The sequence below is a fragment of the Pempheris klunzingeri genome, chromosome 10, assembly GCF_042242105.1.
Source record: "Pempheris klunzingeri isolate RE-2024b chromosome 10, fPemKlu1.hap1, whole genome shotgun sequence".
NCBI classification, from domain to species: domain Eukaryota; kingdom Metazoa; phylum Chordata; class Actinopteri; order Acropomatiformes; family Pempheridae; genus Pempheris; species Pempheris klunzingeri.
Window position 1 is genome coordinate 19,295,870 of NC_092021.1, and position 24,848 is coordinate 19,320,717.

Here is a 24,848-nt window from a genome sequence, read left to right on the forward strand (position 1 = left end):
AAGGAGCAAGCATTTTTGTGGTGTAATGATTTGAGTTTAAAACAGCAATAATGCAAACTTTGAAATGGTGCACCAGCTGAGTAGAGGTCAAAGTGTCACGAAGGTTATTTTTCAACACGAATCTCAAGAATGTGGCACGTTTTGCAAGGGAGAAAGACCGAAGAGGCAACTGCAAGTTTATGAAGCTTATTAAACTGGGTTTTGGTGCAGTGATGTCATGTTGACTTGACTAGGACGCCCAGCTTTTGTCTGAATAAACAGGCGTGTTTTTTCAGTGGAATGCCGGCGTCTGACCCCAGACTGGAACCAAAGGAGGAGGACATTTGTCTGTTCAAACACCACTACAGACAAAACATCGCACGCAGCCAAAAGTTGGTATTTTTTGTCACTTCAGGGAGGCACATAAATCCTACTTTTGATTTTAGCTGTCACTGTCAGGACACACTGCTTGTTGAGATGAAAGTGTGTCAACACCTTCATTTTTTCATTCTCACTCAGGAGTCAAAATAAGCTATCATTACCTGCAGTCAGTCTCGAGGCGCTGTAGTCACTCATTATCCATCTAGGAAAAAGAGGTGAAACACTATGATGAACATGGCCAAACTGTGTGCTAAAGCATGATTTCTAAACGCAGCATGTTCTAGTTCTTTGGGTGTAGCATATGTTCTTTGTGTAATGGTGTTATGTCTTTTAATTCAATCTTCTTATCTAGACACCAGAGACGTAACGTACTTAATGTGACAAAGACAAATTAGTTGAAACAAAACAATGGTTGAATACAAGTAACATAATACTTTCACTTGAAGTTATAATCAACCTCTTCCTTGCTCCAAACACATTACCTGGTGCTTATAAAATGTGTGACAGATACTTGTATAATAGCACAGGCAAATGGTTTGTGTGGATTTGTGTGCCTCCATAAGCCGTAAAGCAGCTGCCTTCTCTTCACTGACACGTCTCTAAAGTTTCATCATCGGCTCTGACACGAGCATGCCGCTGAGCTGATCGAGCAGAGGGTGAACTCAAAGTTGCACATCAGGCTGAGCTCTTAAAGCCGACGGGATGGTGGATGAATTAAGTGATGTCTAAACACCGGAGCCGTAGCTTGGGCACGAAGTGTGGTATAAATCAGCCCCCCAAATATCAAGCCTTCGCTGCCATGTGTGTCCTGCCTATACAGTTACATTTGGGGATCTGGAAGAGATTAGAGCTTTCACACTAACAATAAGCCATGGGATGGTTTATGAGGGGTTGAATATTATCAGGCATGGGGTGGTAGAAAACATAGCAGCACATTATTCATGGCACACGTGAAGCTTATTTTGGAGCACTCTGTGTCTAATCTGTGTTTGGACCATAAATAAGAGTAAGAGGTGCAGTTCACAGGCAGCCGGCTCCGATGGATATTTTAGCCAAGCAATCTTGGAGTCTTTTTTTGGTTTAGCCATACATAGATACGTTTTTAAAGAAATTGCTCTGGTTCATCTTTTGGTATTATTGTATAAAAGCTATTCTAACTTTAAAGCTGCACTAATCCATTTTTTTTTTTTTTTTGATTATTGATAGAAAAAATCTGTAATGTGAGAGGGGACGCACTGAATGATTAACCCACAGAGAATTACCACCAAACCAGCAGTTTGTCTCAGTTCTACATCGTTTTAGTGTCTTTCAGCTAATTGTTTTAGTTTTACAGCCCAAAGCTTCACTGTTTTGGTTCACTCTCAGAGCTCTTCTCAACTTGTTCCCAGCAGTAGCAGGCAGCTGTTTTCAGTTAAAAAAAACAACAACTCTAAAAACCCGACCTTCAGCTGCTCAAGAGCCAGATATTTCCTTCAGGAGTTGGAGGAGAGCAAACTAGAGCTAAAAAGAGAGTGAATACTGGAGCTACTCTCCAAATGAATGCTAATGTTGCTCCATGTCTGCTTGATGCAGGCAACTGTTTGCTCGTCTGTTCATTTTCCATATTAACTTTACTTAACTAACTAAAATGATAATATGTCAGTGTTGTGTTTGCACTTTTGACAAGTCAGATTACTGTAGCTTTAAAGATATCCTTTATTGTGATTGTTTGTGCAAAAGCCAATGATTTGTGATCTTGCCTAATAATTAATTTTGGTCATAAGGGGTCATTCACACGTCATATTTCCTCATTTCCCTCCAGAGGTATTCAAAAAAGTTTTGATTTTATTTGCCCTGGTTTTCAGATAAATGTCTGAGATTTCTACCTCCACGCCAAATGTAAACAACACAAGAAGAATTTTGATTGTGGTGGGAAGGAAAATCATTTTTTTAAAATTCAACAGTAGCATCTCTCTAACATCAGAAACAGTGTCCTCGCTTACTTCATACTCGTATCATCCATAGAACACATTGTATTTACACACTGATTCACTTCCATTGTATTCAGGCGGAGGCAGAAATCTCAGAGAAACCAGAGCAAATCAAATCAAAATTGGATGGTGAGATGCCAATACGCTAAAAGAAAGCGAGAAAATGTGTTTTTTTTCTGTAACCTTAAAAAACACCCCTCTCAGTCACTCAGCTGCAGGACTTTTTGCTCTATTTCTTCTTGTCTAAAACAGAATGTATAATATGCATGGGCCATCTGCCACCCTTACAGTACTATCATTAGTCCAGAACCGAACAACGTGAATTCCTTTGGTTAGACCTCAGTTTCTGTTGATGAAATCCAGTGCACACAAAGAATCTACCCTCAACTTAATGTTATCAGGCCTGCGCTTGGAAGGTTAAATAAGCTGTGACTTTGTAAATTGATGTGTGCCATTGGTGTTGTTTGATCCAAATTCAGGTCAGATGGTCATTTAAATCTGATTTTTCCTTTCTCCTTTTACCGAGCATCTGCCCAACATCTGGCCATAGTACTTGCCCTCATCTCCTGACAGGAGTGGAGTCATGGAGTGCTAAACTAACCCTATCCTTTGACTTTCTTAAGATTAACACCAAAAACTCCCTGTGAGCACAGGCAGCTGCTGCTTTCTCCTTCTACTTCATTAATAATTCACAACCCTTTATTCATAAGCCCTCATATGGAATTCCTGCCAGACTGAGCGAAGCAAGCACAGACCTGATTGGGAATTTAACTTATGTTAAATGCTTGGAAATGAGCCAGAGATAATGTAAGTTACATTTTCAAGGAGACATGCATGCAGTGTATGTGTAAATATAGCCTACAATGCGATATGAGTGCACTTGGTACACAGCGTGCTCCTCCTGTAGAGAACATAAAACAAATCCAGTTGTTCTAAATTACTCTTGACCTCTGCACCTCCTCCCTGTTTCATCATTCATTATCTTTCCCCAGCTGAGGGTATAGAATATCACCATGCTCCCTTAATCGACTTCATGCTTTTGCTTTCTAAATCAAAGTAAAACAGATAGCCCCCATTAAGAATGTACTGTAACTCATACACGAACAAACCATAAGGAACGCCAACATCACTGAGCTTTTTGAATCTCAAAAAATGTTGCTGTAAATCTTTCCTTTGGTTTGGAAAGGACAGATTTACATCACTATACGTGTTCAAGATAGCATCAACAGAGAGCTGCAAACAGTGAGACCGTGTCTTAGAAGTAAGGTGTTATGAGGGCAACCTTTCAGATTTTACTCCTGTGTATCCTGTTTTACATTTAACACACAGTACAGTGTTTGGGTTTGCGTAGGAGACTGGCTCAGTAGCGAATCTGACACGTCCTGTATAAACAACTTGTAATGGGAACAGAGGAGAATAAAAGTCGAATCATAACTGGCAAACTGTAAAGGGAAGCAAAACACTTCACACCATTATGTGCATGCCAAGTAAAACACAGGATGTTCAGGACCTGAGCAGCAGAAGTGTGTGCTACACTCACCCTGACTGTATTGAGACATGACTGCAGCACCTTGAACATCTACTGTTTGGGTGGAATAGTTTGGAATAATGCTACAATCCCTCATCTGGAATCATGACTATAATGTAGGAGAGCAATGCTAAATCAGTGGAGTGCTCTCTCAAGGGTCTCCAAGTCTCCTTTTAATAACTTTAATATTTCAGTAGATATCATGTTTCCATGGTGCAAATTCTTACATTTCGTTAAATTCGTTTGTCAACTTACATTATAACCGTACTAGGTAGGCGAACATGGGATACGGCAGTTGCTGCCTCGATCTGTTAGGTTGTTTGTGTCATTTTGTGACTTTGGTCTTTTGTATGGTTAGTTTGGATCCAGTACAATTTATGAGTAACACACAATAACACAAATAAACTAACTGATTGCGGTAGTGGTAGGCCACCGACATCTGTGTTCTGTGAGGCAAAATTACTAGTTTTGTCAATGGAGGCTTTGAACTGAGGGATGTAACAGCTATGTTTGGTTTATCACAAGAAGAATCGCACAGGTCTTTCTCTAAAGGGATACTTCCTGTAATATTGTCACACACTTCAGATAACAATCTGAGCCTGTCAGTGGTAAAAACAAACACTTTTAGTGGATGTACTATGATGGGTGCAGTTGCCCCAGAGGATTACATTGCAGCTGAGGTGATCTACTTGACCGATTCCAAAAACTTTTTGTAAATTAAATATGTAACAATAGGGTCTAGATTGAAAAATACCAAAGTTATCCTTTAATAGAGGCCCAAAGCTCTCCTCTTGCCCTAGGGCCCACTTGCAGATTAATCCACATTTTTTCGAGGGCAAAAGCTAAATCTATGTTCCAGCTACAACAAAACAAGTCATCAGCAGCCTGAGACATCAGGAAGATATTGGCAGGGTTCAGGTCAGACAAGTAGTTCTTGTGAAGGGACAATCATTCACACAAGAGAGGACAGGGAGGTCATGGTTGTGGCAGAGGTGACCAGCACACACCAGGAGCCCTGCGAGATCAAGGCAGTGTCACAAGGTTGCTTTGGCAGATCACTCACTTGGTTTGACCTTTGGAAATCCCTGCACAGCTTCCTAATCAGAGTAACCTACGTGACACCCTGGCCTGCCTGCGCCGGATGTTCCGCAAAGAGACGTACTGAGCTGCCCCTTTCTTGTCAGTGCAAACCTTCACATCCTGTCAGTAGACTATTCAGACTATTCTGTCTCAAGGGTATTACTGCTGGTGACATGACTATACTGAAAAAGGAGGCCAAGACACTGAAAATCTATAGACAAGAGGTGAAAAACTGGAAAAGCAGTAGGATCTGCATGTCAAAAATTGTTTTCTGATGTTGGAAAGAAGAGGCATGCAAACAAGAACAAGTGGAAAAACATTACTGAGGGTGTTATTGTTGACATTTCTACTTTTTTTTTTTTTACAAGGACACACATCACAGTGACTCTTCAATAAGAAAAAAAAAGAAATAGGAGGGAACACTGGAAGGAGCTGCATCAACACATCTCTCCTCATTGCAAAAGTGATAGTTGACCTTGGCAGGGAGATCTCCCAGGTAGATCAGCACACCCCCCTGCATAGCCGTAGTGGTATGGCCCTTGGTCCTTGATGGCCTTCCTCACTGAGCTCATAACAACAGGGTAGGAGGGAGGAGAGGCTGCCTGTAGAGGCAGCAGCATTCAGAAATGGCTGCTGATCACAAGGAGGCACGCTGGAGGGTTTTCATGTATCAGTGGCAGAATGGTGAAGTAATGGGGTTAAAGGAGCAAAACACTGATGTGTTGTCAGAGGTACAAAGTGTTTTATTCTCATCTCACTAAATGAGGAAATTCATCATAAATCTAACAGCATTTTGGATGTACGAGAACAAACTAATTTCAGTTTTCTCACATGAAGTAGAAGTAAAATCTTTCTTCTTCTGCTGTCTTAAAGAAAGTTGGTGAGACACTAATTGAAAAATGTGTATTGTCTGTCACACTGAGGCCCAGCCCACGTTTCAGAACTGAACTATGACTTGCCTAAAGTACAGCGCATACAGTAAGTTGCATGACAGCTGGGATAAACCGCACAAAGTGATGGTATGTTTTAGCCAAGTCTGGATGAGTTTGTTTGTTGTGTATGAATTCAATCCCTAAAACGGAGCAGTAGAGGCATCTCTGAAACACATTCCATCACAGTCAAAACACATTATTTTCTGACTGTGAAAAATGCATTTTTTCTCTCGAGCCACAGAGGATATTAAGTTGTGAGATTATTTTGACAAGAGCCAAAGAAATCACTGAGGCAAAACATTTTCTCTGTATTTAATATATAACAAAACATATGTTACACATTACAATACCAAAGGAATGCCTCTGTTCTTGTAGACACATGTTCGTGTCCCCAGTCTTTTCTAATCGTAACATGAAATCTTTTCAGTGTAAAAGCATACATGTGTAACCAATCACATGACACAATGAGCTCTATGTCAGCATATCAGAAGGATGCGTTGTTTCCGACAACAGTGAGTAAACCGTATAACTCAATGTTTGTGACACATAAATTGTCATCTCTTGGTATCAAACTATGGCACACACACACACATACACTCACATACAGACATGCAACTCTATTGCAGTGATGTGTTTTGTTATTTGGTCCCTAATAAACACTTGGTTGTTGCACAACACAGCTGCTGCCTACATGAAAGTAGTAAAGCTATTCATTCATGTTATTTCGTCATAAAAGTTTTAGCCATTTGTGGCCTGTGTGCTGACACAGCATGATTAATACCACACGGACTTGTGCATCCTTTGTACAAATATTGTGGTACTACAGTATATTACGTAATAGTCTAAGCTTCAGAAGAGACGGGAGCTGCGTCTTTCTGCTCTTTAAGACCCTCAGTGGTCCCAGTTGAAGCCTCCAGACAATGTTTAGAAATATTAAGAACCAAAGGGAACTGAGAAGTTAATAATTTGCAGCGTGGATGATGCAAGCACATTTCAGCTTTTTTTTTTTTTTAAGGAACAGTTTGACATTTTGGGAAATATACTTTCCTAGAAAGAATTAGATGAGAAGGTTGATACAGTACCACTCTCATGTCTACATGCTAAATATCAAGCTAAAGCCAGCATGTGATTATTTTAAGCAAAGCTTCTTAGCTTAGTTTAGCACAAAGACTGGAAAATGACAGAACCGTGAAACAGCTTCTTTGGTTTTTGTACAGATGAAACAAATAAAACATGATATGATAAAATGTGAATGATAATTAGAGAGCATTATAGGTGTTGGTAGGCAGATTTTCTTCAGTCTTTATACTAAACTAGCTTTTTAGCAACGATTAGCAACGATTCCTTTACATATGACACACAGACGACATACTTTTGAGCTAATCTACAAACCGTAGCATGAAATAACTCAAAATTGATTTACATTATTTATCTGAAGGATTCAACTGATGTGTCATGAGGTTATGATGAACAGCAGGACTAAAACATTGAGCCAGTCAGTGGCTCGACTAACACAATGAGGCAGCGTTGTATGAAGTGGAGCACTGAGCCGACATCAGTGTGTGAAGACTTTGAATTACAACACAAAAGAGGCAAAACATTTCCAATGTACACTATATAAATACGACTTGATACAAAAAGATTAACAATATTACTCTGCTGATTCTATCAACATTCAATGCCCATCACATTCTGCACACCACACACACACACAAACACACACACAATACAATCCTACATGCACAGTACAGGCAATGATTTTACACATCTACCATCACTCTTTTTGGTTTACGAATGAGTGACGATATTCAAATGATTTCAGTATCAGCTGTATTAATAAAACTGCTTTCTAAGTGCTTGTAAATCAGTCCATCAAAGTTGATATTCATCTGTCTCCTGGCTTTTCTACATAATTCAAGCAGATTTCTATAAAAAGGGTGCTGGATCAGCTTTTTCCCTCTTCACTATCACTTATTGTCAAACACAATGCTGATAGTGGACAGATTCTAGTGAGCACAAATCAGTTGTAACATAAGTTTATATAGAATTATAGCCATTTAGAAAGAGTGTTCAAGAAATGCTAAATGAGTTATAAGTTTCAGATCTGTGGCGGGTTGTCTACAGCCACGGCAGAGTACTCGGTCTCAGACATGTTGGAAGCCTCGATGAGGCGTGCCAAGCCCGTCCTCGTGGAGTATTTAAAGATGAAGGCCTTCATGAGGTCATAGCGGTAGTTTCTGTTGATGAAGTTGTAGAGGATGGGGTTGAAACAGCAGTGGAGCAAGGACAGGCACTGGGTGAGGTGTAAAGCCAAGTAGATCACATTCTCCAGGCCACAGGTCAAAGGCACAAGGCCCAGCTGAGACAGGGAATCAGCCAGGAGGACGGCGTGATAAGGCCCCCAGCAGCCCAGAAACACCACGATGTAGGCCAGGATCACCCTGCGGCTCACACGACGCTCCTGCTCCACTGAGGAAGATGGTGACGGGGAAGGGGTGCGGGTAAAAGCTCTGGCCAGCAGGGCATAAAACACTGCAATGACAGGGAAGGGGAGAACAAAGCCCAGCAGGATGAAGCTCAGCTGCACGCCCACCATCCACTCCCTGGGGTTTTCCTCTGGGTACACAGGCCTGCACAGCATAGTGTCCCCATGTGTTGACTTCACAGTACGCAGGAAGTATGTGTCCGGCAGGGAGGCAACTAGAGCCAGAAGCCACACCCCTACACATGCTCCACGACGGATCAGCTTCCTTCGTACGCCTCGTTCGTTGTCTCCTTGCTTGGTCACGGTTAGGTAGCGGTCCACGCTCATGCAGGCCAGGAAGAAGATGCTGCTGAAAAGGTTGACGGAGAACAGCAGGTGTGTGAGTTTACACGCCACCTCACCAAAGGGCCAGTGGCCATGCTGGGCCAGCGAGCTCACCCACACAGGCAGGGTGACGCACACACACAGGTCTGCAACCGCCAGGTGGGCGATGTACATGTGCGTCTCGTGGCGAGGGGTGGAGTCTCTTTGTGCACGGACATTTACCCAGAGGACCAGAGCGTTAGCAGCCAGACCTACGATGAAGATGAATGTGTAGAGGACGCACATGGAGTAGAGCAGAGCGCTGCGGTTGAACACCGTAGGACACACCATTGCATTCACACTAGATATGTTGCTGAAGCTATCCGACAAGTTGAACTCCTTCAACGACTCCCACAGGTCCTCCAGCTCGCTGGTGCTCATACTCATTTTTCAGCTGTAGCAGAGGACCACAGACCGCTGGGAGGTATCACACACCACCTCTGACTGGGATAGATCCTGTAAAAACAACACATCAGCTCATCATTTTGTGAAGCATAAATTTATCTGGATCGAGATCCAACATTTAACCTTCTGTTATTATACTTAAGAAGCAATTTTCTGCTGTATAAAGCATGGCTTATTTCACCCATGTGGACGTAAACTGCATAAGCTAATAAAACATAAAGCCACTTGTGGTATGCCACCAGATCCTGAAGAATCCTAATGTGGTTAACTTGTTAAAACACTGCTTTCATGAGTTGATAGAGGCTCTCTGTTGCCGTGTCACAAACGTAGGAGTTCTCTGTGATTGATGTGCAGTCAGGGGGCAGTACAATAAATGTTTACATTAGCTCCACTAGCACAGAGTGCAGATTAGACATAAGGAAATGGGACCGAGAAATCAAAATAGGGTGTATTTCCGGAGCGTTCCGGGCATTCCAAGATAAAGAGTTGGTCAGGAGTGGGGAAACCTGATGCCATTTTAAAGAATGTTTTCTCTTAACATGCTTGTTATAGTAAAAAAAATCCTATGTTTCTCTTGTGCTCTTGGAGGAGAGGGTGAGAGAGGAGCTGTCGCCACCCAGATGATCAAAGAAAAGGCTGCTCGTAACCACGGGTACGTCATTTTTACAACATCTGAAACTTATAACACAGAAACACATGCACACAATTTCAGGGTACAGGGTATATTAACGCTATGAGTACGGTGACTGAAGCAATAAGATCACAGAGGCAGTAGTCGAGAGCAGCTTGCCATGCCGATAACCCCGCATGAGTCTTTTTAGCCTAAATGTCCAACCCTGCATGGGCTGCATTCACAGTTCTTTGCTGTGATGTCTCTCTCAGCTCCCCTGAATGGCAGCCTGCCACAGTGTGAGGGATCAGAGGTGAAAGGTACTAGATCAAAACCAGAACACGAGTGGCTTAACCCTGATGTTGGCCCTGACTGGCTTGTTCCTCAGAGTGAATTGTGTGCAGAGACCAGCGGGAGGCTTGACGCCTGCAAAATGGTCTGGCTAAGGTTAAAACGAGGGTCACTGACCACTGGGTGACACAGCACGCCGGAAAGCAGTGAAATGTGACCGCGTCAGACATCTGTCGGCGTAGGAGACTCGCGCTGTATGCAGGATAATTGGCATGGAGGATGATGAAAGAAAAGGAAAAGTGAAAATAAGCGTATACAAGGACACCTGGAGCATATTAAGATGTGCAGCTGTCTAGTGTGTTATGTCTGCCTTTGGTATTTGCGTCAGTTTTTTTCGATTTTACACAACCTTGTACTTCTACTCCAAATTATACTATTGAAATCACAACATTTATTTAACGGCTGCAGTGACTACAGGTTCAAATTCGATACATACAAAACATATGATCAGCTTGTAAAACATAATAAATTGTAACTTACTGACATTTTCCACATTGACCAGCTGCAACACTGTTTACATTTTAATGCACCAGTAATAATGAAATAATCTAAAAATGATAATAACAGCATGTGAGTGGATGTACTGGGTCATTGTAGGTAATGTTGGAAATCATCAAGCTAAACTTTTTCCATCTGGTAATATAACATTACATAAGTGATAGAAGATTTTATACTCATCATCACCCGCTTTTAAGATATCTATCTAATAAATATTTCTTAACTTTTACAGTTTTTTAATGCAAGACCCTTTCTGCATTTGATGATTTTTACATTTTGGTATCGCTACTCCTACTTAGTAATGGATCTAAATACTTCTTCCACCACTGCCTGAGATAAAGCAATTTCAAGAAGTGTCACAAACCTGACAGCTAATTTCACTCTCAATTATTTTGAGACACTAGAGAGTGTAAGTCATTCTAATAGAGGGATTTTCTATGCAGAGATAATCCCTCACAATGGTCTCTGTCTAATTCTCTTATATTATATGGAAAATACCTGGTGGTGCCAGGTACCCCCACAGGCTTCAAGCTAATTAACCTTTTAACACTCACACCATCAGATAACAGAGACAGCACATGCAACCCATCTTTCCCCCTCTCTCTGTCTCTCTCTCTGTGGCTCTGTACCTCTCTCTCTCTCTCTGTCTCTCTCTCTCTCTCTCTCTGTTTCCCCCCTTTTCAACCCGGGAGCATCCAGTTACAAATTAGCTGAAACGTCTTTTGTTACTCAATACACACAAAATAAAAGCGATCGAGGGACATTTTCATGTGCTAATGCCGCCGACCAGAATAGTGCAGGTGCAGCATGTTTGTCAGAAGTTTCCTCTGTCAGGCTCCATTTGCGTGCTTTAGTTTAGGAGAATGTCTTTGGTTTTTAAAACAGGTTTCCGCGTAAAAAAAAAAAAAAGAAGAAGAAGTTTTGTCCGCTGCGTCTTTACGCACAAGAAGCGAAAGCAGCCAAAGATCTCAGACTGCTGACGGCGAACACATACAATGTAATTGTTGCCATTGTTGATTCACTGTGTATCAGGCTGGAAACAAACTTCTCTTATCAGATGCCAGCTTGGTATACAGTAGCCTGACTCCGTGTTTGAATGGGGAGGAAAATAAACAGCTCAGAGACACGTTGGGGAGATGGAGAACTGCAAAAACAATCATTTTGAGATACTTCTCTGTGTCTGTCTCTTTTTCATTAACAATATTATGCTTCTATACAGGTTCTGGATCTGTAATTTAATTAATAATTAATGTAATTTAGTTAATAAAGTCGTTGTTCCGTAGTTTTTCTTACATGCAATACTGTAATACTATAATACAGAACGCACCAATATTATCAGATATCGAGCATCTCATTCTGGGGTTTCAAGAAAGCAGAAAAACAACCCAGTCCCTCACTTCTCTTGGCTCACATTAGGCAGCGTACCTGTTTTCGGTCCCTCCGCCCTGGCTGAACTCACTTCTTTAAAAGACCAGGTTTGCCTTGGCTGAGTTTTGGTGTTGAAGGATAACTTCGACTCCACTGCAGTAAACTTGTGCACGTTGCCCTCCGCCTTCTTCAATGAATCTGAGCCTGTTCCTTGTTCTGCACTTGCTGATACTCAGCAGAGCTACGCCTCCAAGGCTGGTCCTAACAGCTACGCGTATTTGGCATGGCATCGCCCCAGGCGCTCAATAAACAGCTACAGCCCCGCGAGTTTCGGCCAAGAAGAGGAGGAAAAAAAGACATACGGAATTTCCTGCTCAGCATATATATATATGTAACACTTCATACACAAATTTCATATTGCTGAACAATAGATGTGCTACTTCATGCAAGTTTGTATGTGGCTTGTAGGTCTGTACATGCGTAAGGCATGGCATGCACTGGACAGTAAGTATAGGACAGTGTTGTGTGTGTTAATATCATTGTAGTATTATTACTGTTATAGAAAGCGTTTTAAATGACAACCCTGTGCTGCCTGTTTAAATGCTGCACACCTGGTCTGTAACCATGACTTTTTAAAATGTTTTTGTTATAATTTACTGATTGCTATGTATTGCTGTATATGGGTAAATACATAATAAAAAGAAACCTAATATTTGATATTTATTTAAACTCTATGTTGCCACAATTTTCCTATCCAGCATGCAGGTCTATACATGTCTGTAGCTTGATATTCTCTGTATTCTCTGTACACTTTTTAGGAAAGTGGCTGTCATATAAGAAAAATTCAGCTATTTTGCACACCATGTTGTCATGATCTAGTGACATATGGGGGCTAATAATAAAAAGTGAATAATAACACATAATATACAACATTAAACAGTATTTTACAGCATGCTAGTTTTTATATGGCATGCAGGTCTATGTATATAGCATCCTTAATCATATCAGTCCTGTAAAGTATCTATATCACAGTAATCTATATCATTAATACCATTATACAAAGCATATAGTCTAATGAAAAGAAATAAGTAGATTGGGGGCGTGACCATGTAAGAATATACAACAATATCATATATTAAACTCAAGAAACTACATTTTACATCAAATCTCGTAGCTTTTTAAACGGCATCAGATTTTTTAGACTGCCAGCTCTTAAACCACAAAATATAGGGTGAATGTACGACAAATGTAATGCACAATACACATTAATCACATTAAACCATATTACAAGGGCACCTCCTTGTGCTTTCTGTAGTGCCTCGCCCCAGATACCTAAAAATGAAACCAGAGCCGCAGACGTTCAGTAAACCACTTCCACTGTCTTCTGCTTCCACCCAAAACCCACAAACGGGTTAAACCCAATGTCCAGGCCCATAGAGGTAACTGAAACCATCCTGTGAATAACAAACGACAACCAAAACTCTAATCATAATAGAGTTTATATTTCAATCTGATGCCAGTTTTGTGTTTGTTTGTTTTTTTATAATACAGTGGTTGTCCCAAAACAATGAACAACATCAGCTGCAGAGGCCTTGTTTGTTTCATTGCCGTGTGAGCCTTATTCAGTCTTAATTCAGGCACATCCTTTGGAAGCGGCACAAAGCTGTGTGGGAGGCTCATGTGTTTATTGAAAGCCCCTGAAAGCTCACCTGCAACTGTGGTGGCCTCACAGCTGCTCCCACCAGGGCAATTAACCCCAAGTTCAATACAAGGACAGACTTGGCAAAAAAAAAGAAGAAACTGGAATGTATAAAAGAATACATATTAACAATGTTGTCAGATCAGATTGATATCAGTTGCTTGGGCTCATAAGCGAAAATAATTCTTTTGATGTCATGTCCACCGTTTGAAGTATTGACTTGACCTGGTACGGTATGTCCAGCATGTTTGGGTAGGAAAAAGATACCGCTGACTTGTACAGGTCACCCAACTGAAGTTTATTATGACTGTATAACCTGCATTCAGTGATGAAACACAGCCAGCAGGCTGCTCTGACCTCATTAAAGAGCAGAGTAGTGAAGTCAGTTTCAATGAGGCTTTCAAGAGAGCTCCCACTACGCACGCATACCCATTGTCCTCCATATCAGGAGCATCAGGGGGGATTTGTAAGCCTTTCTGATAAGCATCCGTAGCCCTGCAGACTGCTGCCAACCTCTGTTCTGCAGTCCTCATTCACAGGGAGGCCGGACTGGGAACAGCAGGGGTGCGTGTGTGTGTGTGTGTTGTCTGAGAAAAGGCCATCCAGCGACCATATAACATCTGCTAGAAAAATGTTCTCATTAAGCATCCAATTAGGATAAGATGGAACAGCATTACTTTCAACACAAAGTATGTAAGAGCTCTGTTGCTGAGGTTTCTCACCATTTTTTCCATGTTAAAAGATTTTTTTTGAGTGATTCCTTAATTAAATTGAGAGTCTAAGGAAAGAAGATGTCTTTTGTTGTACAGATTGCAAAACCCCCTGAGACACACTTGTGATTATTGTCTAAACGATAATCGCAAGTGACTCGACTTGAATTTTTGTTCAAGTTTTTGTTCTGTTTGTATTTTCATACTCAAAACAACATCCCTAGTTTGATTTGTCCACTATTCAAACACAAGTGTGGTTTTCATTTTCTTTTCTTTAGAGAGTGCATTCTCACAGTATGGCTTCTTTCTGCTGTTCCTACAGTCATTTAGATAAGGCCAAGTTTATCGTACACGTTTTCACAAACAGGATAAACAGAACGATCAAGTGATAAGGGGATGGAAAAGGGTAGGCGACAGCGAGAGGAAAACAGGGTGGCGATGACGTAAAAGAGTATGGGAGAAAAAAAAGTGAGAGAAAAAAAGTTGAGGAATACAGAGGAAGAAAGATTGGGAGAGTTATTCCTAATGACCGCCGTTTCTATTGTAGTCAAGCCCTGCGTCACAGTGGGGGGTCTGAAAGACACAATGTATTTCCGTGCAAATCTCCATTCAGAGCGTCCCTCTCAAGCTCATTCTCAACCACATCTTTACTGTCAGCTGTCGACCTCCCTCGTGCTCTGAGGCTCCCTCTTGCATTTCTTCACTCCCTCACATTCCTGCTCTTCCAGTCTCACTCATCTTTCACTTAATTACTTATTCATTTACAATTATCTGTAACGAGGGCGAGGGCCTGTGTGAGTGAAGCTGAAAGCAGTGCTAATAAGGAGTGGATGGAGCTTGAGAAGGAGTGTGTGAACATGAGGGAGCAGCGGACCTTTTTAAAAATGCATGGGACAAAAGATTGGCAGCAATTTGTTCAACTGGACTATTTCGTGGGTTTTCGAGCCAGTGTTTTGTCTCTGCTGATATCCTGCAAGCTTGTGAAAAAGCAATCTTGCGTGTCTCTGAGGGATATGTTCATGCAGGTGCGTGCTTGGCCTCTCTGTAATCATGGCATTCCTCACATTGACAGAGCATCCCTCACACTAGGCTGTGAATGTAAGTGAAACCTGAGAACTGCTCAAATGTCAAACAATAGTGAGAATATGAGGCTTCATGTTGAACAGGTATGTGAAATAAATTATTTCTTAAACCTGATCTTTTTTGGCCACTTAAGCCAGCAGAAACAAGCTGTACTGACACTTCATCACCTTTTAAGTTGATATGGCGAATGCTCTATACCAGCTGCAGAGGGAAATATCCAACGCTTAAAATGCAAAATGCTGCACTTGTTCATCAGCGAGTTGTTAAGACTGATGAGAGCAGTGCTAGTGAACCAAAACAGTACGGCTCCAGGCCGTAAAATCAAAACAATGAGCTGAAAGATGCTGAAATGCTCCTCTGATGAGGTTTACAGACAAATCAGGCAAAGGTAATGAGGCAAAGTATTGGACAAAATGCAATTTTGACCTGATGGCGGCACTAGATGAAAACCAATAAAAATGTTGTCTGTATCGATGAATGTCTGTATCCAAATTTATCATTTATGAGTGATTCATCGAGTTGTCAAAACATTTCAATTAAGAATTTGACCTGATGGTGTTGGTACAGGAAAGGTCTGGGGATCATCAGTGTCAGTAGGATACATTGTCTGGGAACCATGAATTCTTGCACAGGTTTGTGCCAATCCATCAAATAGATTTAGACATATATCACTGAATAAAACTTTGACTTGCCTGTGACACTACATTTCATCCTGAGCTACAGCTGTCAACCTCAGGGTGGTGCTTGAGGCACCCATTCACCAAAGTCAGTAGGATTAATCCTCTGGAGACTATGAATGTTTGTACAAAATTTCACAACAACCCATTCAGTAGTTGAATATTTCAGCCTGGAATAAAGTGGTGGCCCGACTGACTGACTGACTGACTGACTGACTGACTGACAGGCACACAGAAAATGCCATCCTTGAAGATACTGATTATAGTAGCTTTAAAATCTTGCCTTTTACATAGTTTTTCTCTCAGTGCCTTGCAGAGTTCTCACTTTGCTCTCTTCTTCTCTTTCTCTGACCTCACCAAATCTGTCAGTGCATTCATGCCTCGCTGTTGACCATGACCGGCTGTGGCTCATACAGTCCATTGACTTTGTCTGTCATCTCTGCACGCAACGGTAACTCAAACAAAGTGCAAGATCTGCTTTCCCCAAACCTTACAGGTTTTTTTCCGCCCCCACCCTTTCAGCTCTCTTATACACGCAACCACACACACACACACACGCACACATACCATGTTCATCAATATCAGAGAGGTCATTGGGATCATGCAGAAGATGGGTAAAAAGTCTTGCTCCAGGGGACAATGTGTGTCCAGTGTGGATTAGTGAATGACAGAATCTGTCCACAGGCTGCATGAGAAGGTGTCCATCTCATTGTGCTCCCTCGGGGCTCTAATCTAGTAATCCTATCCTGACAATCCAGATTTATGCTGCCTCTCCATGCTGCTGAGACATAGAGTTCACAGATAAGGTGGCTAACTTTCACCCCTATTGTCCCGTCATGTCAAATGAAAAATGGGCCATCAGCGCTGCTGAAATGTGCTGGTGTTTCGGAGAAGCCTGCAGCAATAGCTTACTTGTCGGTGTTGCCTTGCTAACCCATGGCCGTGCATGAAAGCCTCGGTGTTGACACTCTGTCACTGGGATCAAGTTCATGGTTTAACTTGAGTTTGATACTTTTAAGTTGCATCAGTGGTAAACAGGCCAGTGTAACATAGACAAAGTGACATTTCAATTGCAAACAAAAAATGTAAAGTTTTAGAAGGCCACGAGCACTGAGAGAAAACCAAACACTGTGGGCCTTATTGGATATAAACATGACTCCGCAGCACTCAAACAAGATGATGGAATAAATAATGTAGATAAACATGCAAGCAGAATGAAGCCTGGCTCACTTTAATGGAAAAAGATCTAAATGGCAATACACTGTAAATATCATCTCCTGTAAAAATGACCCTGCGGCACAAAATGGCTAATCAAAATCACCAGAGCAACATGTGATGGAAAATGACCTCAAGTCATTATTCTCTGTCCCAGGTGGTTCCCATTCATGGTCTTCCCTACGATCGCGTACACACAAGCGAGCGTGGCGCTGCAGAGGGATTACAGCCAGGATGTGGCAACCCAAGCAGCATCTGGAGTTGAGTCCTGTGTGCCTGGAGCTCCTAAGTGAGGGGCACTAGCGCTAGTGCTCCCATTCATCTAGTCTTTCTTCATACTCTCATCTGGAATCCCGAGCTTCAGTTCCATCTATCACTCACAGACAAAAACATATGAGGCCATTTGTACTCTTTCATTGTTTATACTGATGTGTGACGGTGGGAGAAATATCCAAGGGAGATGCATGAAACAAAAGCCAGAAGAAGACAGAATCAGAGATAAAAAAGGGAAAGAGGAATCAACATCGCAGCAATGGATCAAAAAGGAGTGAGGGACAGCCTGTACTGTGTTCTCCATGTGTCTGTTTCTCCCATCACTCTGCAGGCTGCGGTGGAGATAGTAGAGGTCTGTTTTTCATTACAATATAGAAAAGGATTCAGAGAGGAGCATAATGGCTGACTGCAGTCTTAACCCTGTCACTGTGACGTCCCAAACCACCAAAAGCCTTCCCAGCTACACTCAAACCTCAACTTGTAAATAAGAAACAGCTTTGCTGCCTCACGTCAGCCACCCAGTACCAGGCACCCCATACATCAGAGCCTGAATACAGGCCAATAGCCCGATGTCCATCCATTCATCAAAACCATAATGGCAGACCTTCCGTGTAAGAGTTTCAAAGTTGCATAGTGCAGGCTTGCCTGGGCCCTATCACTGCCAGTCGAGCTGAGTGAAGTGCATGTCAGAAGCTTGATTTGTGAAACTGTTTGCTTATATGTGGTAAAATACAGTCAGATCCCCGGGGGAATATGCCTCCAGTGAACATTCAGCTCCCTAATGAGCAAAAGATGCGTGAAAAGTCCCATTGTGGTAAAAGTTTCCTGTGTATTTTCACACTGGTGAGAGGAGAAGACTAACACAAAAGAAGGATGGAGATGAGGATGAAAAGAGCAAGGCATGAAAGACACATCCTGCAGAAGTTCATGAAAAGAGGAAGGAGGCAGTGATTGTTATTATTTTTTCCCCCATGTTTTTCTCTCCTTTTTTTTTGGACCTTGTAAAGAGCTCCTTGTCTCTATTTGTGGTCGTGTTCCTCTACAGCTGCTGTAGTCCACCCTTTTTATCATTTTTCTAACCAGCTGCTCAGGCTGTGATCCTAAGCGTGGGGCCCTGAGAGATTTATGTTTGATCACACACACACATGCATTTTCAGAAACTCATGCAAGTAGTTTACACCGTGAATTTATAACAAAATAGAACCATAAAAATACTTTATCCTCAGTCATGCCAAAAAGCAGATCAACCTGAAATAGTTTGTGGTAAATCTATTCTAACAAAGTGGTATGTAAGAGGAAAATGAAAAGAAGTGTTTTGTTGGAATAACAATCTAATATTTTTTCACAATAACAAGGACTGTGGGAGCGTATCTGTGTGCTGCAAGAAAAACTTGATTTAAAAGGCTACTGTGATTGGTTTAGTTTGGGGGATGATTGTACTCAGATGTCAGGGTGAATTCCTCACTTTCATAATCGTGGGGAACATACAATGGACACTCTGTGATACAAAGGTAAAGGGGGTACTTAGAGCTCCAGTTAAAGCATAAAAGTAAATGCCAGCCTAGTTCTTCATTACAAACCTTTCCTGCTGCCAATCTTAATGTAACTGCCCTTAATTGTGCCTCTCTTTTCTTCATGTGTGCACACATGAGCTCACTCTCTCTCCCACACACAAAGACAAAGTTCAACAAGCTGTCGTTTTTCTTGAGGTGTAATTGATTGGATTTTAATGTAGCCACTGAAAGAGTGAGAGGGTGGGTGATATAAATAATTTTCCCAATTTCTAGCTGACTTCTTTTCTCTCTCTCTCTCTCTCTCTTTCTCTCTGTGTGTGTGTGTGTGTGTGTGTGTGTGTGTGAGAGAGAGACTCTTTGTGTGTGTGTGTGTGTGTGTGTGTGTGTGTGTGTTTTGGGTCATAATGTTTAATGGCTGCCCTGTTGTTAACCCTATGACTTCTGGAACAAACAAAGGGACCCATTTACGGCATAATCAAAACACCCAAAAGTCAATAAAAAACAATCACATCTGGCTCGACACTGCATTTTCAAGTCTAGCAAATGTCACCTCACCTAAGGCATGTCTGTATGTATGTATATGTTTTCTATTTACATTTTCAACGTAGTTAAAATCATCCAAAGGAATAGGGAATGCACTTATTTGCTTTCTTGCCAAAAAAAAGTTTAAAGTTAAATGAAAAGATCAATACCACTCTCGTGTCTGTAATTAAATATTAGACTACAGCTTGCAGCTAGTTAGCTTTGCATAAAGAAATAAGGGGAATAAGGGGAAACGGCCTAGTCGGGTCCAATGTTAAAAAAAAAAACACTTCCCAACACCTCTGAAGCTCACTAATTAGCGTGTTACATCTCATTTGTTTAATCCTTGAAGCTGTTGACAGATCCACTGGAGACTCCAAGAAGCTACTTTGCCTGGACAAAGGATAGTCCAGCCCATAAAGCCACAACATGTAGTTTTCATTGGTTTTTGTAAAGAATTGTTTATATTATGTAAATTAGAAAGGAGCTGATGGAAGGATTTTGTAAGAGAGAGCTGATTGTTTCCCTCTGTTTCAAGTCTTTGAGCTAAGTGAAGCTTACAGGCATGAGAGTAGTATCAATCTTTTACTCTAAAGGTGCTGCGTCTCTTCAAAGTCTAGAGTATTTGATCCAGGCAAAGAGAAGAGATGTTAGTTAACAAATTAATCGTGTCATATGTGATAAGATTAAAATTAGATTAGGATTAGAATAGATAGCATCGGCCTGTTGTGTGTGATACAGGTTGTTAGTAGGATCAGAGGTATTTGGGACCTATGGTGGCAGTGTCATGCACTGCTGCGTCACATTAAGAACACAAAAGATCATTGTTGTTGCAGCAGTAACACCCCCAACTGAGATCAACACAATTCTAAAGCTCCAGAAATGTCAAACTGTTCCTTTAAGTTAATAATCTCTACGTGCACAGTATGTTTGTTGAAAAGGATGATTTTTAGTGAGGTCCACTCAACCCTCAGTTTTTTTTTTTTCCTATCTGATTGTTTGTATTTCAGTTCTCACTGAAACAGGACTGGTTTTCCGGAGTCTCTGTTCCATGCCTGGTATAAGACGGTGCCCGCTTCCTCCCATTGAACCAGCCAAAAATGGCCTTCCCCCGCAGCCAGGGTGGGAGAACTGGGATGAACAATGGGAGAGCAGGATGGACACCAGATCAGAGACTGCAGTATAGCTCTTACATACACAATCTCCCAAACCCGGCAATTCTGGCTCCTAAACTATGGTTTTCTGTCTGGGACAATGACGTATATAGAAAAAGCAAACGTCAAAACCTTCGAACTGACAATGGTAGGATTTGTCCACATTACTGCAAAGGTCTACTGATGCAGAGATGGCGTATTTTAATTATAAGGATGAACCTAATTAGTGCTAGTGATTCATACATTTTAAACACTTCACTCTCAAGACATTATTCAACCTCACTGTCATCTACGACTCCTCTCATGTGGTGAGATGGTGTTTGGCTGAGAAGCCTCAAGTCTTAGCAGAATATAAAACAGAAAATAAATGAGCTTATTTTGCATACTGGATAACCCAAGATCCTGTAACCAAACCAGATTTCCTCTGTTTTTGGACAGGAACAGGAGGAAATGATCTGTACATGTTCTGGCTGCAGAGACAGGTGATTATGAAACTAGACCTGACTGAACACAAACAAACACACGGTGACCTTGTGAAACCTCAGCTGTGAAATATGCACACCATCGAGTTCCTACATGTCACAGTCTGTGGTCTGGACATCAGAGTGCGAGGCCATTTCCTTAAGTGTGCCCCCCTGCCCCCCACCCATCTCATTTCCTCCATACCCAAACAAAAGCTGCTTCTCTGGGAAAAGTGCTCAGGCACTTATGCTTCTCTGTAGAGCCCAGACCTGCGTGCAAGCAGACTTTGTCAGCATATAAATGGTGCAGTGCACTTTAGCTTGTACCGGGTAGCATGAGATGGAGGAGGTGTTCAAAATAACCAGTCCAAAACAAGAGTGCACACACAACCCTGTTTACCCAAACTTCTACAGAAATCAGGAGATGACGCTTTGTGCTTTTAAAAAAATCAGGGAGTGTTCATTCAGCTTTGATCTGGCTGTTGGGAGTAGTTTCCCCAGGTTGGCTCCCCACTGTCAGACTCTTGTTTGGCGTGTTTCAAGCAGTCCTCAGGCTTCAGCTGGAAATCTCTCAAAGTAGTGTAAGAGGACAGGGGAGGTTCCCCCTCCCAAGAGGCACAGCAGATCTGAGGAGTCAGAATACACTCTTTGAGGTGAAGACATGCTTTGAGAGCTACTAAAACCACCCAGTCACATTTTCTGTACAGCTTCGTTGAAAGACAATTTCCAGTAGGGAATTCTTAAATATTGGATTCTTGTGCTGCCACTTTCACAAGCGATGTACATTTAGAATTTCGTGGCTGTACCTATATGCAAGACCCAGGACGAGAACCCATAGAGTTGCCCAATAAAAAGCAATATTTTAGTAAAGTTTTATTGTCACACAATTAAGACAGGCCTGACATTCAGTGACACCCTGCAGTCCTCAGACTCCAGCTTTCATCTGGTTGTTGGGTGGCAGCGGCTTGCCCAAGTGGATCCCCACCGTGAGGCCAAACTCCTTGGTGGCATGTTTCTCACAGACCTCAGGCTTCAGCTGGAAACCCTTCTCCCTGTCGAAGCAGTCCAAGGGAGTGAAGGAAAGTGGCTCCTCTCCCAGAAGGCCCTGAAGTCGTGTACGCCAGCTCTCCAGCATGGCGATGCGCTCCTCAGAGGAAATGTGAGAAGGAGCCCAGAAGATCTGGGGGGCCAGAACCTGGAAGCCACAGTAGTGCAGGATGCCATTCTGCAAGAGAAGAGACATTGTGGTTGAGATGGTCACTTAAGAATGTTTGGGTGAGTGAATTTATCCTCACAGTACCTGCAGTGGCCACAGTGTGACATTCATGTCTCCATTAATGCCATTTGAGCTGAACATGGACTCACGAGACCCAGTGGTGAAGGACAGCATGGCCTTCTTGTCCTGCGGCAAAAGCAAACAAGTTGAGGAGGGGAATGAAACCAGTAATGCAAGCCTCTTATTGAGCCCTTACCTTGAAGACTCCCTGGCTGTATCGCTTCTCTGCTGAATATCCAAAGCCCAGTGTGAGCACCCGGTCAATCCAGCCTTTCATGATTGCAGGAAGGGTGAACCAGTACATGGGGAACTGAGAAGTAGAGTTTAAGAGTTAGTTTAATGCAGCAGACTTACCATGACACATTAAAGGACACTCAGGCTCCACCTGAAAGATGATTAGGTCTGCCTCAGTGAGTTTGCGTTGCTCTTCAGTGATATCAGCAGACAGTTTTCCTGCTTCCCATGCCAGTTTGGTCTCCTCTGCGTAGCGGAAGTGATCAGCATTCTTGACTTCTCCTGCAGAGACAAAATATTTCCTGTGATTTTGGACAGCAATTAAGCAGCAAAACTTTAAGGTTTGAAATATTGCTATACCAATGATGTCCTCAGCAGTAGCAGTGGCTTTAAACTTCATGGCATACAGGTCAGATACTTCTACTGTGCAGCCCTGAGCTGTTAAAACCTCCACAGCAGCATCTTTGGCTGCAGCGTTGAATGAGCCTGAGCTCTGGTGGGCATACACGACCAGCACCTTCTTTGCTGCTAAACCAAGAATTAAGAGATGCAAGTGACACACTCGTACAAAGTCATGAGATACAGCCTTAGTAAGGTTGCCTTACATACAAGAGCACAAACAAAACAAACTTACCCATTCTGGAGCAAGATGTCACCTGTAAGTGATGAGCTTTACAATAAGATGGTCTATTAATGGAAAGAGTTGCTCATACTGGAGCAAGACTCAGGATGCTGTTTTTATGCTCCAAGCCTTCTAGCTCATTTGCACCCTCACAGGTGCCATCAATCAGCAATAAACGTCATTGATCAACAGCTGGCATGTGGGGGTTATCTCTCAGGACTCTCATTCGCTTATCTGCATTTCTTTTACTGACAATGAGCAGCATATTTAAACGAGGAGTGGAATAAATGCATCGCTAAAAGCAAAGTATATTCATATGTAGTTTTTATCAGTGAAACCAGCTGCAGATTTAGCCTGTTTGAAACACAGGATTAACTTACAGTAGTGCTCTTGCACACACATCTTCCACTTCAATGCTTTTCCCAGTTTCAGCCTTCCCAGAAAGAGACCAAGTGATTGTTTGTCTGTCTTTTTGTGTCTTTTACACAGTAACCGTGTGGTTATTTGAGAGCATGCGTGTCTGTCTTTATCTGTCTGAGTACAAGATGTTTAAAAATTGTGTGCCACTCCTGAGGTCCTCAAACCACATAAAGCAGATGTGGCTGAGCGATCCTCTCACTCTACTGTTGCTGGTTTCCAGCTCTGTTTTCCTTTACATTACTTTCCTCTGAAGAAACAGTTGCCTGTGGTCGAGCCCACTCACGAATGCTGCCCTGTAAAAAAATAAAATAGAAAAGAAATAGATTCAGCCATGGACATCAAAGGCAGACATGAGCTGGCACACATCTGGGACCAAAATCACTCCTAAGTCTCATCTATCCAGCCACTGTGAGGAGGAGGGGTTAATGAACAACTGCTACATATTAGCACATAGACGCACATGCATGCAAACACCCCACATGAGTGAGACACATGAATATGCTTTGACAGCTATCTTTCCTCCTATTGTCTCTCCTTTTCCTCACTCAGTGAAAATGATTTATGTGTTAGGAGTTGGTAGGTACAGCATTTGTCAATCTGCTGCACGCATTGTTCAAATTCACAACTATGAAGCTATGAGATGTTTATGAGATCTACTCTTTTCCTCTCTGTGGCCTGTCTGTTTTTTTTTACACCATCATCAAACTAGTGTGTTGGCCTACATTGTGCTTCATATTGAGCATCTGGCTGCACCCCCTCTGTAGTGATGGGAAGGGCTCGTGTGTTTTGCGGGAAGTATGCCCTCATGTTTGTGATGATACTTGATGATACATGATTATTGTTGCAACATTGCGTGATGTACTCGCATGTGTGTTTCACACTGCTACACAAGGTATTTTGCGTGTGTGCTGCTCGAGGCTTTCAGCCGTTTTTACATATCTTGGCCCAGACATACATAAGAAGAAAATCTGCGGAGCTCCTTTATAGGTGCACACACAAGGTACATGCACATAGAGACAGAGGCTTTTGGCTGTTTGT

The 24,848-nt window shown here is 42.1% G+C and overlaps 2 protein-coding genes across 2 annotated transcripts; both read right to left on the reverse strand.

Annotated features, from left to right (window-relative positions):
• Positions 1-6,168: 6,168 nt before the first annotated feature.
• ackr3a (atypical chemokine receptor 3a) lies at positions 6,169-12,062 on the reverse strand. The gene is made up of 2 exons (XM_070837951.1): positions 12,008-12,062; positions 6,169-9,174 (listed from the first exon to the last, which is right to left on the reverse strand). The coding sequence occupies exon 2, from the start codon at positions 9,103-9,105 to the stop codon at positions 7,969-7,971; it is 1,137 nt and encodes a 378-aa protein (XP_070694052.1). The 5' UTR covers positions 9,106-9,174; positions 12,008-12,062; the 3' UTR covers positions 6,169-7,968.
• Positions 12,063-22,142: 10,080 nt separating this feature from the next.
• LOC139208650 (ribosyldihydronicotinamide dehydrogenase [quinone]-like) lies at positions 22,143-23,456 on the reverse strand. The gene is made up of 6 exons (XM_070838373.1): positions 23,403-23,456; positions 23,129-23,296; positions 22,920-23,050; positions 22,731-22,844; positions 22,559-22,660; positions 22,143-22,483 (listed from the first exon to the last, which is right to left on the reverse strand). The coding sequence occupies exons 1-6, from the start codon at positions 23,404-23,406 to the stop codon at positions 22,184-22,186; spliced, it is 819 nt and encodes a 272-aa protein (XP_070694474.1). The 5' UTR covers positions 23,407-23,456; the 3' UTR covers positions 22,143-22,183.
• Positions 23,457-24,848: the final 1,392 nt, after the last annotated feature.

What these genes read in the sequence shown, in the direction of transcription:
- ackr3a (XM_070837951.1), bottom strand. Translation starts at nt 9,105, where the DNA reads ATGAGTATGAGCACCAGCGAGCTGGAGGACCTGTGGGAGTCGTTGAAG.
- LOC139208650 (XM_070838373.1), bottom strand. An exon ending in CAGACCTAATCATCTTTCAG is followed by an intron (nt 22,845 to 22,919) that starts GTGGAGCCTGAG and finishes TCTACTTCTCAG; the next exon opens with TTCCCCATGTACTGGTTCAC. An exon ending in ACAGCCAGGGAGTCTTCAAG is followed by an intron (nt 22,661 to 22,730) that starts GTAAGGGCTCAA and finishes CTTTTGCCGCAG; the next exon opens with GACAAGAAGGCCATGCTGTC.